Source organism: Brassica napus, chromosome C5, assembly GCF_020379485.1.
Source record: "Brassica napus cultivar Da-Ae chromosome C5, Da-Ae, whole genome shotgun sequence".
Lineage (NCBI taxonomy): Eukaryota > Viridiplantae > Streptophyta > Magnoliopsida > Brassicales > Brassicaceae > Brassica > Brassica napus.
The window spans coordinates 37,905,518-37,919,979 of record NC_063448.1 but is presented as its reverse complement, the minus strand read 5'-3'; the positions used below and the strand labels follow the sequence as shown (position 1 = coordinate 37,919,979).

The window sequence follows — 14,462 nt, the reverse complement described above, 5'->3', positions numbered from 1 at the left end:
CCGCAGCTCATCACCTTGCTTTAGAATCCGCACCCGCCTCTGTCGTAGATATAATTGAATTATATCGCATCATTAGATAGACGCTAACGTTATGTGTTCTCTGAGAGAATATCCCCCATTTCCTTTACATGTTCTTACATGCATTGTGTTTGGAAACCTAGCTAGGAGCTGCAATTACAAGTATTGGTCTGAGATACTGGTTTTTAGCTCTAGCCACCGCGGGTCCGTGACAGATACTTACACTCTAATTTGGTTAGCTTTGTAAATGACAGTTTACACTATTTGGACGTAATAGGCAAAGGTCCATTATCGCACATGAGCGTTTTATTCTTCTGATAGATAAAGCTGTCCAGGACAAGATCACATCATTCCCATATATCTATATAAATAACCTAAATTTGTAACAGATAAATAAAACATAAATGATGTCTTTACAACTATACTACTCCCTCCGTTTTTTAATATAAGTCCGTTTTTTAATATAAGTCGTTTTAGAATTGTGCACACAAATTAACAAAATCATTAATTTCTTACATTTTCTAAACAAAAACATCATTAATTATTTACCTAACCACAAATCAACCAATAATAAATTAGAAGATATATTATCATTGGTCATATAACATTAAATGTTAATAAATTTTTACATTAAAAAAAAAAATTTACATAGAAAACTGAAAACGTCATATAATTTGGAACATAAAAATTTTTCTAAAACGATTTATATTTAAAAACGGAGGGAGTATTAAAATAAACACTACAAGACATATAGGTATTGATAGTAGTTCGCGGTAGCACGAATTCACGAACTGCTGCTAAAAGTGTCAAAATCTGGATCCTAACTCTATCGTAGCATTAAAATCGGGCTACAGATATTTTTACTTAATAAAGCCTAAAAATCACCACTATAGCGGGAAAGTCATGTTGGAGGCAAAACACTTGGCCAAAATTTTAGCTTTTGTGCCATTTAGGTAGAGTTTTTATTTTTTCTTTACAAAAAAAAAATCACTCATTCTAATTCATAGAAAAAAAAACTATTCTCTCATCTTTCTCCTCCTCCATAGTCGAACTTATTTCTCTAATCAATTTGGGTTTCTTTCTTCAACTTTGACAAAAAAAAATCGTTTCCTTTTCCTTCTCTGCTTCAACGTTGCTTGGATTGACTGAAACCCCATTGCTACGGTGTTGCAACTGGAGATTTCCGCTTCGCCGCTGCTAGGATTCTCTCCTCACTGCCAACACCTCACTGAAATTAGGGTTCATAACCTTTGATCAGTGTTGATTCTTGTGGTTCAGTTTCTCCAAATCGGTACCAATCTTCAAGATCTCAAAACCCAGAATCATTTTTTCGTTATCTTCCCCTTTGTTGCTTCGTTCAAGTTTACACTTCCATGCTTCTTCCCACCAATCCGTCGTTACAGCAAGAAGAAGTATCACTTTGTTCCACCGCCACCAAATTCATTGTAATTTCACAAAGTTGCTGCCTTTTTCTGCAAATTGACAGTGTTGGCTAATATTTTGATATATGCAGAGTCTATCAAAGTCAGGAGGAGGAGGTTTGCTTAAAAAGTTAGAGCATGAGGATGATTCTTCTTCCTTCAGACAAGGTGTGCAAGTCTTTCCTTTTTCTCTCCTGTAGCCTTGGATTGTCTCTAAAGCTTGGTATTTCTCAGGGAGAGGTTTATATACGAGGAAAAAAGCGAGCTGGTTTGACAAGTGACGAGGAGGTTTCAGGGCTTTGCATTGGCCTTGTAAGTGCTCTTTTCATGAGTAGTGTATGTTTGGTTTGGAGTGTGTGTATCTGGGGTTAAGTCTCTGCATTTTTATTTCTTCTTTTACTTTGTGTCTTTGCGTGAATCTATGAATGAAATCTTAGAGCAGCACTGCCTCTGTTTCGTTTCATTTCTATGGATGATATTATCTTTTCTATTTCAAGAACTGGATTAATTAACCCGCTTGCTTACAGGTGCTGCTACCAAGTAGTGGGTATTGGAACTTGGAAGATGGTACTAACTCTGTCGCTATGGCTAAAGAGGTGAAGTAAGTACATACATATGTTATCTTTGCTCGTTTCTCTTTATTGAAAGAGTTCCTGAATTTTTAATGTTGAAACTACAGTGAGAGTCAACTTTGAGTTTTTGAAGAAAGTTGGAGTTGATTGGTGGTGTTTCTACACGTGAGCTGTTTTCTTTGAACATTCTTTTCTCGAACTTGAATTTGGTATTTTTGTCACTTGATTGTATTCGCAGTCGAAGAATGTCCATCTGCGTATTACAACTGGTAAGGAGATCAAAGCACATATATGGGAAACGGCAGGTCAAAAATGTTTCAGTGCAGTCACTTCTGCGTACAGATGTGCTGTTGGAGCTCTTCTTGTTTACAACATCAGCAGACTGCAGACTTTTCAGAGGAAATGCATTAGTTTCTGAAATGCAAGGGTTGATCTTTGGTGATGTCTTCTTGACCGTCGTCGTCTCTTCTCACCTTTCATGCGGACAGTTACCTCTCTTGCAGAGATTCCAGCGATCTTAGGATTGTTTTGCAGGTTGAAGATGAAGTCCCTAGACTTAGGAATTGTTTTGGTTTTTGTGTATTTGGATGATATATGAAATAATGTATTTTTTATAAATTTAATGAATGTACACTTTTATTATAGATCAAATTGTAGTGTCTAGATGATAATTGGAGCTTTGTTATAAAGTTCAAAAATAACACAACAAATAATATGATAAAAAAAGCTAATACTAATAATTAGGAAAAAATAAATTTTTAACCTCATGTTCCAAACCCTAAACATGCCCTAAACCCTAAAATTTATCTTTTAACTCCAAATTCTGTTTTTAAACATTAAAACCATTGTTTACACAATATAGAAATAAAAAAAACACAATTTGTAATTTTTCAAACTTTTAAATTTTATAACTTTATAATTAAACTCTAATGTTTCACACTATAACCTATAATCTTAAAATTAAACTCAAAATTTTTTTTATCTTAATCTATAACTTACAAAACATAAAATCTTCAATCAAACTATATACCCTAAACCCTAACTTCAGACATAAACCACCTCTCCACTTAATAAGAACCTCGAATCTAAATTTTAATACTTAAAATAACTAATTATTCAAACCCTATCATGAAATTTTTAAAAATCATAAATCCACATAATTCAAATCGAATTTATATTATATATGTTAAATTATAATATATAATCTTTAAATTTAGGCAAATTCTCATAATTCTATACCCTAAACTCTATTTCATAAACCATATTTCATTTCATATACCCCAAACATTAATAACAAAATTTATATTTTAACAATTTTAATTGAAAGTTAAATTTTAAAATTTAAAATTGTGAAATTTAAATCTTCGAATTTTGTCTCAGAATATTTTTTGTACATTAATATTTACACTAATACTCAGTGTATTAAAACAGAAAATAGAATGGGAAAATAATTACAAAAATCTTATTGGTCAAAACGAATCGACCAATAAAGTGTAAGGACTAGGATCACACTCTCTTTTGACCAAAGCCGTTCGATTAAGTAAAATCTAATGGACCAAAATGAACAAGATGAAAAGATGTATTTCTTCATCGAGATTCTTCTCTTCCACTTTCTCTACTTTTCCCCTCTTACCTCTCGTATTCTTCTCTTCCACTTTCTCCATGCCTTAAAACAAAATTGTCTCAACCACCATCACAATTAATAAACGAGATCAATAAATTCATCTCAGATTCACCTTTGTTTAGAAAGTTCATCTAAGATTCAGTTTCCTTTTTTTTATTTAATAGGTTTATACGAGAGAAATGCAATTGTCGAGTAAGCTAACAGAGGCTCTGGAGGACCTGTGCCGTAGCCATCTCAAAGCAAAGGTAAAGTCTCTCTATCTCTATCTCTCATCTGTAACGGTCATCTCTCATCTCTCTCTATCTATTTGCTTTTAATCTGATTTTTTTCTGTGTTTAGAAAAGGTAGTGGCCGTGACCAAGAGGAGACATCTCGAACTCACCCCCGTCTCAACCCGTCGTCACCGGTCTTGAGCTTGTCATCACCGGTCTCGAACTCGTCCCTATAGTCATCGATGGTGTCGCGGGAGGAAGGAGGAAGACATGGAGAAGAAAGAGGCAAAGGAGGAAGGAGGCGGCAGCAGAGAAATTAGGTTTAGGGTTAATTATGTTTAGATTTTTGTTTAGCGTTAATTAGATTTTGGTCCATGTGTTATGGTTTACTTAATTTTTTAATTCTGGTTTAGTTTTGTAAAAATAATTTTATTTGTAAATTATTTTAATTAATAAATATAATTCAATTTCAATTTTAAATTTGGATTAGTTCTAATTTATATTATAATTCAATTTTAATTTTAACTAATAATTAAAATTAAATAATTAATACTAATAATTTTAAAATATAAATAAGATATAATAGCATCATATATATGTCATTATAAAATATTATACAACACTAAAAAAATGCCATAAAAAAATAAACCATAGCACGAATAAAAAGCTATAAAAACACTAATTTATAGCTCACAAATAAACGCTATAATATCTATATTTTTTATAGCACACGAAAATATGCTACGATAGAGGGGGGGTCTATTATAGCTGCGGCTGTCAGAGCGTTTACAAAAACGCTACGAAAGCCCTATAGTAGCGTTTTTTGGGTGCTACCAATACCGATATTTCTTGTAGTGAAAATAAAACTGTTTTGAAGTTAATCTTGATCTTATTTGGAGAATGGATCGTGGATTTGGAGAAAGTTACTGAAGCTTCGACCTCTTGCGTATCAGTTCATTCGGATGGAGGTTAAGGATGGGAAGTTAGCGTTCTTTTGGTTTGATAATTGGTTGCAGCTTGGAAAACTTATTGACATCACTGGCGCTGTCGGTACTCAGTATCTAGGCATACCTCGTAATGCTAGAGTCTGTGAGGCAGTTTCTCACGAGCAGTGGAATGTTAGAGGTCATAGAAGGCGACACTATCACGCACTTCATGAACGCATTCAGAGAGAACCGATAACCAGATGCTCGGCAAGGCAGTGACGTGGTATTATGGAAGCATTCTGATGATGACTTCAAGCCCTGGTTCTCTTCTCATAAAACTTGGGAGCAGATTCGAGAAAAGAAGGCTACGGTACCTTGGAGTTGCGTTGTCTGGTTCACTCAAGGTGTGCCGCGGTACACATTTATTGTCTGATTGGCGGTCAGAAATAGATTATCTACAGGTGATAGAATGAGAGCTTGGGGCATACAGCAGAGCTGTGTTCTGTGTGGGGAGAGAGATGAAACGCGTGATCATGTCTTCTTCGCATGTCCCTACTCCTACACAGCTTGGGAAAAGCTGGCAAGCAGACTCAGTGGGAACAGAACATACCCGAACTGGACGAGCTCTCTGCAACTAGTGAACGCAAACAACCTGCAAATACTTGATCGGATCTTGCTGAAAATGGTTTTTCAAACCTCCATATACCACATATGGCAGGAGAGAAACCAAAGAAGACATCGCACGGGTTTCCGCTCGGTAGATTAACTGATCCGCACTATCGACAAGGCAATGCGCAACAGAATCACTTCGCTGCGCTACAAAGCTGGTCATGAGCTTGCTGGACTGATGCAAAGATGGTTCATGGCTACATCAAATACATAGGAAGAATATAAACCTTACCTCTTTTAGCCTTGTAAATTTTTAGGCTTTCATAGCCTTGTAAATGCTTTTTTACCAAGATCAATAAATTTCACATTTTATCAAAAAAAAATATTGATCTCATGTGATATATTATGGATTATGCCACTGATTTTATTTAGATATTTAAAATTTCACCAATGGTATATTAGTCACTCACAATAGAACCTAACTTGTGGTCCATGCTAAATATTACACATGAATAAACGAAAAGCTCCACCACATTCATATTCTACATCGTAGGGCGCTGTCTACACGTAGACATGTGTAGACATGTATATTGTATCCAATCAACAACATTTACTCGCTATATATTTAATTTTCTTACTAAATTATCGTCTTATCTATTCATCTACAACAATAAATGAGATTTTTCTTCATTCTTCTGCTGCCAAAATTTTAAGTTTCGTGCATAGCGATCAAAAATCTAAACTTCTACACACGTAGTAAACGACAAAATGACAATTTCTAATAAACTGTTTAATCTAACTTTTAGTTATCTTAAATAAAAAGTTGTTATATAGTACGGATCCAAATTCTCATCAAAACTAAAAAAAAATATGTTATGAAAACTAATAAAATAAATAAGATATACAAATTTAAACAGAATTATGCTAAAAAGTTTTTGGGATTCCACGGTTATAAAAAAAAAATATTATATAAATTTTTGTATAGAAATTATAATTTCTATTAATTAAAAAATTTTCAGCCATAAAATATTCTCAGACTTCAAAAGCGTGGATCAAATACTAGATAATTATTGAATTTGGTTAAACTAAGATACTAAAAATTATTAAATAATTCTTGGATCTCAATTCAAGTATATAATTTCTATTGATTTTGTTTGGTGTCGATTTTTCTAGTTACTTCTTCAACGAAACAACTTTTCTTCAATTTTTTTCTTTTTGCAATTTTGGGTGTCGGCGAATTCCATATAATTTCTCAAGGGATTAAAATCGACGAGTAGCCTAACGTCAGGTTTCCAAAAAAAAAATCTATTACATGGTCCTATGACGTCTGGTCAAACAAATGTCAATTTAATTTCTGGTGTGATTTGAATTCAGGATTAACGGATTTACGTTTTGCCCCAAATTCTCATCTTATCCCCAAGACTACAAGTATTGTTTATCTTTAGTTTGAAAGTTAATAACCTCCTTTGCTGATCAATTTCAGAAAATAAATTGGGAATTTTTTTTTTTTTGACGCCAGAAAATTCTTACATTATCCCAATAAGATAAAACCAATTTTGTACTATTTTTTTATCTTTAATTCCCTTTTTATTTATCAAAATAAACTAAAATAAGTAATTTTACAAACCAAAAAAGGAAAAATAGTAACTATTAGAAAAATACATATATCAATATAGAGTTAATTTTTGGGTTCTAAAACTATTTACATAAAAAAATTCAGATTTCGTTCTACAGACTACATAATTTACATACTACGAAAACTGAATTAGTGGAAATTGAAATTCACGTTTTGTTATTGAATCCACTACGATTAGAATAAACAATCTACCTATATAAAAGTTATCTAAATATATTTGGAACACATTTAACCTATCATCTACAAACGACTCAAAATCTAATATCCGTAGAAATAGAGTTCAAACATGTGTTCTGGTTTCTACATATAGTAGAATATAATAATGAACAGTTGCGAAAATATAGGAAGTGCAGTTATGAAAATATTATCTTTATGTTCGAAAAAATCAAATTTGTTAACAAAAAAATCAAAAAATTGTCTATTAACCTTTCTTCTTTAAACACCTAAGTTTCCCTTAATTTTTTACAAAGTTTCTTTCATAATGCATATCTATGCCTCATGTTGTGTATAGGAATTGAATGCAGCTTCAGTATGGGGATTCTTTGTCGATGAAAAGAAAGAAGGAAGGTTATTTGCTTTGGCTGAGGAACATGCAAAGAAAATGGGAAAGTGATTTGTAAGAAGAATCAGTCGCTTACAAGCAGTGTGTATCTCGATTCACAAACCTGTAGGTAACAACAAAACAAGACGCGAACCAAAAGAAAAAAATCAAATCTTTTCACATATTTTATTCTCAAGAGGATCAACATTGATAACATCAACGAGACATGAACTTTATCTTTGAACAAGCAAGCTTAACAAAATTCTCGGTTAGAAAAAATGTAGAATCCAAGAGACAAGATTTGCTATAACAAAAAGTTAACTCATCAACGAACCCGAGGAGGTGAAAAAACAAATCTCAAACCTCCAAGAATAACAACTTGCCACTACTTCCAGTCTACAAATATGATCTTATTCTACCTATAAGCACTAACAATTTGCTTAGCTTTTCGGCTTGTAAGTGATATGTTGCTCGTAGAAATCAATCAGCTGCCATTAACACAAAAAGCACAAATCAGTTAGAATCTTCCAGATAGTACATAGCTCTGAAAAATAAATCTTACCAGATGATGGTTATGACTTTATGAGCCCTGAGAAACTTGTTGTCAACCGTTACTTCCTCCCCATCAGACCTATAAGTAGGTATAAAGCCAAAACAAGTAGACAACAATTTGAACTCTAATGTGAAAAACTGACCTCAGCGACGAGAAAGTTACCAACGAGTCTTGTCCATTGTTTGTTATATAAGTAGAACCCCAATCCCTCCCCCCCCCCCCCCCCCCCCCTCCCCCCCCCCCCCCCCCCCCCCCACCACTGCCTTGATGATCCTCACGATGTCCAAGTCTGGTGTCCCGTTCTGATCGGCAGCTTTTGTTATCTGGTTGTTACTTGTGGTTTCATCTGGTATGTATCTTTTCACAATACCAGACTTTAGCACCTCTTTCATGAATCTTCTTACGCTTAACCTTTAGAAGGCCATTTGTTCTTGCACTATCACCCTCAGAACCAATGACTGGTCCTCATAACTCGTTGAGTGTCGGATCGGTTTTCTCCGAAGCATCATCTGATGTAGATGCTAACCCTTGCTGATTCTTCTTCTTATTCAACTGAGAATTACAACCTCCATACTGGCCCTTCCGCTTCTTAACAGCCTTCCCTGGCCTTAAGCTTTGAAAACAAGAAAGCATACATTAAACAAAAGAAATCCACAAACATCGAAAAAGTATTCACATAGCTGCTACATTAGATGCAACTTACATTTTTCAAATGCATCTATAGAAGCAGAAATAGACTGCAGATTCTCTAGAAGCTCCCAGGTGTTATCAGTTTCAGGCCACGCACACCTATCACAACCGAGTTTACAACTTATGTCAATGTTGAATGTAGTTTAATTATTTTATATATTATTTTAATATTTTCATAATTAGTTTGTTAATTGTATTTTCATGGACATTATTGGGATTTTGTATATCATTAGCCTATTGGGACAATTATATGTTGGATTATAATGTTTGTGCTTTCTTTACCTAAAAATACAATTTTCCCAAATAAATTTTATAACCAATAGTTACTTAAAATAAAAATTTGACTACAAATCTAACTTTTATCAACTACTTTGCAGACATAAATCAATTAAATAACTATTGTACTATCTGGTTTTCTAAACTTTGTTCTAATTCTCTCTCAGACTCGAAAATCAAGACTCCACCACCCTTGCCGTTTCTTGGGGTCGGCGGTGCCTCTGGCCGCCAGCCTCAAGCCTTTGTTCATCTCGCTTACTCTCTTGTCTAGTTTCGCTGCGTTTTTATCTCTGTCTTGAGTTTCTCTGTTTTTATCATCGGTTTTTTTTCGAGGCTTTTATTCACGCATGCAACTCTCCTCGGAGATTCATTGTCATAATCTACGGTTTCGGTTTCCCCAGAACCAAAAAAAATTGGGGGGTGTTCCCCTTTCTGTTTCATATCTCACCACCTACAACCGTTGTACCCTACCAAAGATGTTTAACCACTCCGCTGACCCCCAATCGGCGACTATCCACTCCTTGTTGGAGTATACACTGTTGGTCTGTGTCTCACCAGTTAGATCCTCCAATATATCCACCATAAGCCTTTGGTCTCTCGCTGCAGCTTCCTTTCCCTCACCGGAATAGTGATAGCTTCAGACAGTCCCCTCCGCCATGCTCTATCTCCAAACCAGAGCCCCCCCCCCCCCACTCCACTGGACTTATCCCATCTGTGTACACGCCGCCGTTTCACTCCGTTGATTTACTTCACTAGCATGATCTTTCCTTGAGATCCACAAAGTTGGGCCTGCAAATATGAACATGGGCTTGGTAAGCCCATTAGAGTTCAAATGTCATAATCTTAATCCAATAGTTTTCACAGTCCATTTACTTGTGGAAGAAATGCTTTTTTGGCTAATTTTCTAAGGATTATTGTACACACAAGACTTTACCTCTCTTGCTTGAAGAGTATGCCATTCCCCCATTTACTGGTGGATTCACGGGGCTCATCATCATGCTTCTTTTCTGAGGAGCAAACATATCACCCCTTGCCTCTTCCATGAGGAGTCCTTTCTCTCAAATTGTTAACATAGGTATTTTCCTATTTCTAGAACCGTTATGCTATTTGGTGTAACAGTCTGTTTGGGGCCCGAAAATGCAACGGAAGTCATCATGACGATCTTTCGAGGTGTGGATTGGGTGTCAACATCACATTTTAGAGTGACTATTTCAAAATATTCCGGTAGTACTGTGACTTTTACTCTGACACATTCGAGACTTGTTCTAAATCCGCTGTCATTCTATCTTCGACTATTTGTTATCTCTTATGTTTTATTGTCTTATGCCTGAAAATGAAACGAAAGTCAGCATAAAGATATTTCGAAGTGCGGATTGGGTGTCAAAATCACATTTTATAGTGACTATTTCTAAAAATTTTGGTGGTGTTGTGACCTTTACTCTAACACATTCGAGACTTGTTCTAAATTCGCTATCATTCTGTCTTAGAGTATTTGCTATCTCTTATATTTTATTGTATTATCTTTGTAAAGTTTTGAAAAACTCTATTTCTAATTGTAGTTCAGATGTTTAAGTATTTAATGAAAATTGTGTTCCAAAAAAAAGCTATTGCACTATCTGGATGGCTTAAAAATGGGGACATTTTCTGCTATGTTAAGATACCAGCAAGATAAAGACGTTAAAGTCCAGGTCTAAACAATATAACTGAACTATGCCAACGAGTATTCACATCAATGTTTGTGGTTTGAAGAAGCTTCGCTCTATAGAAACCATTGTTTTGGAAAAAATAGGTAGCCTGTTTTTAATCTTTTACTTATAATTGAAGGTTGTACAGTACCTAGATATAGCATATCCCTTCTATATACTTAAAACATTTTTTTGAAAGATTTTGTAATATCTCGGTTTATAGTACATGGACAAAATTAAAAGAATTGATTTGGCTATTTATATATCTAAAATGCACTTACTTTTAATATTATACATTCAGAAAGAATTCCAGAGTAAAACGTGTTTGAATTGTAGTAGTGAAAAGACGAATGATCTATCGAGAAGAGAAGTGATTCGCGATATCGTGCGAGTGAAATCAAAAGAAAAAGAAATGTCATGTGGTGATTGTATGAACACTAAACAAGAATTTAGAATCTCTAAAAAGTTAAAGCACGCCTCAATGCGGAATGAGTGGGCGTGGAAGAAGACCCATTAGATGTGGGCCTTGTACTAAAAAGCGGCCGAGTTGCCGAGTAATCGTCCGCAAAATAATAAATCGTGCAGTCACTATGGTGAGTTTGGCCAGTTCGGATGGATTCTACGCTAACCCGTGTTTTAACCGCGAGAACGTGGTATACGGTTACGTAGCCGCCGCGTAATGTTGTTTTCGGAAAGCTAAAAATTCTCTGAAAATTGTTTATATTTGTAGATATGATATAATTATAGTATACAAATCATTAAAAACAAGTGAAAACAAAAGAAAGAAGAAAGTGAGAACCATGGATGCAAACGTTTGGTTGCAGAACCGATTAAAGAAGGAAGCAGATGAGCAAATCGTGTCTTTTTGTAATTCACAAAACAAAATAAATAAATAAACTATAAAATATGACCATTCTTGGGCCGAACCACATTTTCGAAAGTCCAAATGGACTAAGGCAGACCATTAACCTAAACAATAATAACGTTTTGTATCTACAAATGTAATACACATATACTGAGACCTGCGCAACGATGAATTTATTTGTATATATTATCGATAGTTTCTTTTATATATTTGATCATTTTATTTATATATATAAAATATTTTTAGTTGTTATTATATAATTTCTTTCCGATGGATCGGATCAATTTTTATTAAAAATAATGGAACAAAAGTATAATTAATACATCATGGGTTGATCGGATTGGACATTAAACAAATTATGACATAAAAACCTTATTTTTCCATCGAACACATTCTTGAAAAAAGTGAACAGTATTGTTTTCACAGTTGAATTATTTTGACTTTTATCTTACATATAGTTTTTAAAGCTTTCAAATCAACCATCGAATTGATACATGTCATTTTAATATTTTTAGTCGTATACTTAAAGAAAACTTACATTAATTTAAATTCGTTTTAAAAATTTTAAATATAACATATAAGAAAAAATCTAACATATAAGAAAAATATAACATATAAGGTGTCCTCATTTTTGTATTTTAAATTCGTTTAAAAAATATATAACATATAAGGTTTCCTCATTTTTATAATTAATGTGATTGTTTATTTTTTTAATAATATAAAATTAAACAAAATGAAGAAGGATGCAAAAATTGTTATCAAATCTTTATTATTCATAATCATTAATTGCCATATATATGTAAATAATATTAAGTAATTTCATAGCTTTTATTTAGGGAAAGAATACACACTTCTTATATTTTAGGTTAATATAATGTTCTCTAGTGGACATTAAACAAATTATGACATAAAAACCTTATTTTTCCCCTCGAACACATTCTTGAAAAAGTGAACAGTGTTGTTTTCCAGAATTATTTTGACTTTTATCTTACATATGGTTTTGAAAGCTTTTAAATCAACCATCGAACTGATACATGTCATTTCAATGTTTTTAGTCGTATACTTAAGAAAAACTTACATTTTGGTAATTTAAAGTCGTTTTAAAAAATTCAAAATATAACATATAAGAAAAATATAACATATAAGGTGTCATCATTTTTGTATTTTAAAGTCGTTTAAAAAAAATATATAACATATAAGGTTTCCTCATTTTTGTAATTTAAAATAATTTTAAAAAATTCAAAATATAACATACAAGAAAACATCTTATTTTTTTATTATATGGTTAATGTGATTGTTTATTTTTTTAAAAAATATAAAATTAAACAAAAATGAAGAAGGATGCAAAAATTGTTATCAAATCTTTATTATTCATAATCATCAATTGTCATATATATGTAAATCATATTAGGTAATTTTGTAACTTTTATTTAAGGAAGGAATACACACTTCTTATATTTTAGGTTAATATAATGTTCTCTAGTGAACATTAAACAAATTATGACATAAAAACCTTATTTTTTTCATCGAACACATTTTTGAAAAAAGTTAACAGTATTGTTTCCACAGTTAAATTATTTTGAATTTTATCTTGCATATGGTTTTGAAAACTTTCAAATCAACTATCGAATTGATACATGTCATTTTAATGTTTTTAGTCGTTTATTTAAGGTAAACTTACATTTTTGTAATTTAAAGTCGTTTTAAAAAAATTCAAAATATAACATATAAGAAAATTCTAACATATAAGAAAAGTATAACATATAAGGTATCCTCATTTTTGTATTTTAAAGTCATTTAAAAATATATATATAACATATAAGATTTCCTCATTTTTTTAATTTAAAGTCATTTTAAAAAATTCAAAATATAACATATAAGAAAAAATCTAATTTTTTTATTATATGGTTAATGTGATTGTTTAATTTTTTTTAATAATATAAATTTAAACAAAAATGAAGAAGGATGCAAAAATTGTTACCAAATTTTTATTATTCATAATAATTAATTGTCATATATATGTAAATCATATTAGGTAATTCCGTAGCTTTTATTTAAGGAAAGAATACACACTTCCTATATTTTAGGTTAATATAATGTTCTCTAGTGTTATATAATTATAAAATAATGTGACACCATTAGATTAAACTATACTTTATAGTAGATGCTCTAGAATTCTTTGAAATAGAATTTAGAAGGCATTTAGAGTGCCACCTAGGATTTGGGGTTTTTTTTTTTTAATTAATACAAAATTAAGGTTCTACTTTTTCAAATGCTTCTCAATTAATATATAGGGGATTATTGAAAATTATAACCCTATTAAAATTCCCGAGAACTCCCTAATTTATTTCCGATTTTCTGATAATTCGTTAGGCTTTCGTCAGCCGTACGTATAGCGCCTAGCGAGTTTTCGAACAAGGGATGTGGGTTGTTGTGGCGTTACAAGTTGTATCAAAACTAAATCCAAACGAATATGAAGTCATGTGCAGGCTCACACAAATATGGATAACGATCTTGGAGCACAACAAGAACGTTGCGTTCTTTGAGAAGAGCTAAATTGTAACATCCCTGTTTGTGGTATAGAAATTTTTTAAAAGAATTGATTTTAATATATATGTCACCAAATTGCACTTACCTTTTCAGCTATACATCTAGAAAGAACTCTACAGTTAAACGTGCTTGAGATGGAGTACTGGGAAAGATAAGTGACATATTGAAAAGTGATTTGCGATATCATGCAAATGAGTCAATAGCACGAAGAAAAGTTATGTAGTGATTATAGGGTTATTAAACAAGACTTTACAGCTTACAAAAATTAACGCACCGCCCTTCAT

The 14,462-nt window shown here is 32.6% G+C and overlaps 1 protein-coding gene and 1 long non-coding RNA gene across 12 annotated transcripts; one reads left to right on the top strand and one right to left on the bottom strand.

Moving 5' to 3' along the window:
• The first annotated feature begins 782 nt into the window (after positions 1–782).
• Positions 783–4,327, top strand: LOC106367505 (ras-related protein Rab11E-like). Of its 11 annotated transcripts, none has more exons than XR_007323854.1 (7): positions 966–1,463; positions 1,532–1,607; positions 1,674–1,751; positions 1,967–2,035; positions 2,119–2,176; positions 2,250–3,880; positions 3,975–4,327. XR_007323854.1 is itself a non-coding variant. In XM_048758406.1 (6 exons), the coding sequence occupies exons 2-5, from the start codon at positions 1,578–1,580 to the stop codon at positions 2,427–2,429; spliced, it is 357 nt and encodes a 118-aa protein (XP_048614363.1). In that variant the 5' UTR covers positions 783–1,430; positions 1,532–1,577; the 3' UTR covers positions 2,430–3,880; positions 3,975–4,327. The 11 variants fall into 11 exon arrangements, 5 of the variants coding, with proteins under 5 accessions (XP_048614363.1, XP_048614360.1, XP_048614362.1 ...); XR_007323851.1 differs by having other exon boundaries at positions 1,967–2,040; XR_007323853.1 differs by having other exon boundaries at positions 967–1,463; positions 2,119–2,161.
• Positions 4,328–8,503: 4,176 nt separating this feature from the next.
• Positions 8,504–11,874, bottom strand: LOC125586962. The gene is made up of 2 exons (XR_007323496.1): positions 8,816–11,874; positions 8,504–8,725 (listed from the first exon to the last, which is right to left on the bottom strand). It is a non-coding gene; the product is annotated as an uncharacterized LOC125586962 (long non-coding RNA).
• Positions 11,875–14,462: the final 2,588 nt, after the last annotated feature.

Coding starts and splice junctions, on each gene's coding strand:
- LOC106367505 (XM_048758403.1), top strand. CDS start 1,578: ATGAGGATGATTCTTCTTCCTTCAGACAAG. Junction 1,608..1,673: donor TTCTTCTTCCTTCAGACAAG/GTGTGCAAGTCT, acceptor GGTATTTCTCAG/GGAGAGGTTTATATACGAGG. Junction 2,041..2,249: donor GCTATGGCTAAAGAGGTGAA/GTAAGTACATAC, acceptor TTGTATTCGCAG/TCGAAGAATGTCCATCTGCG.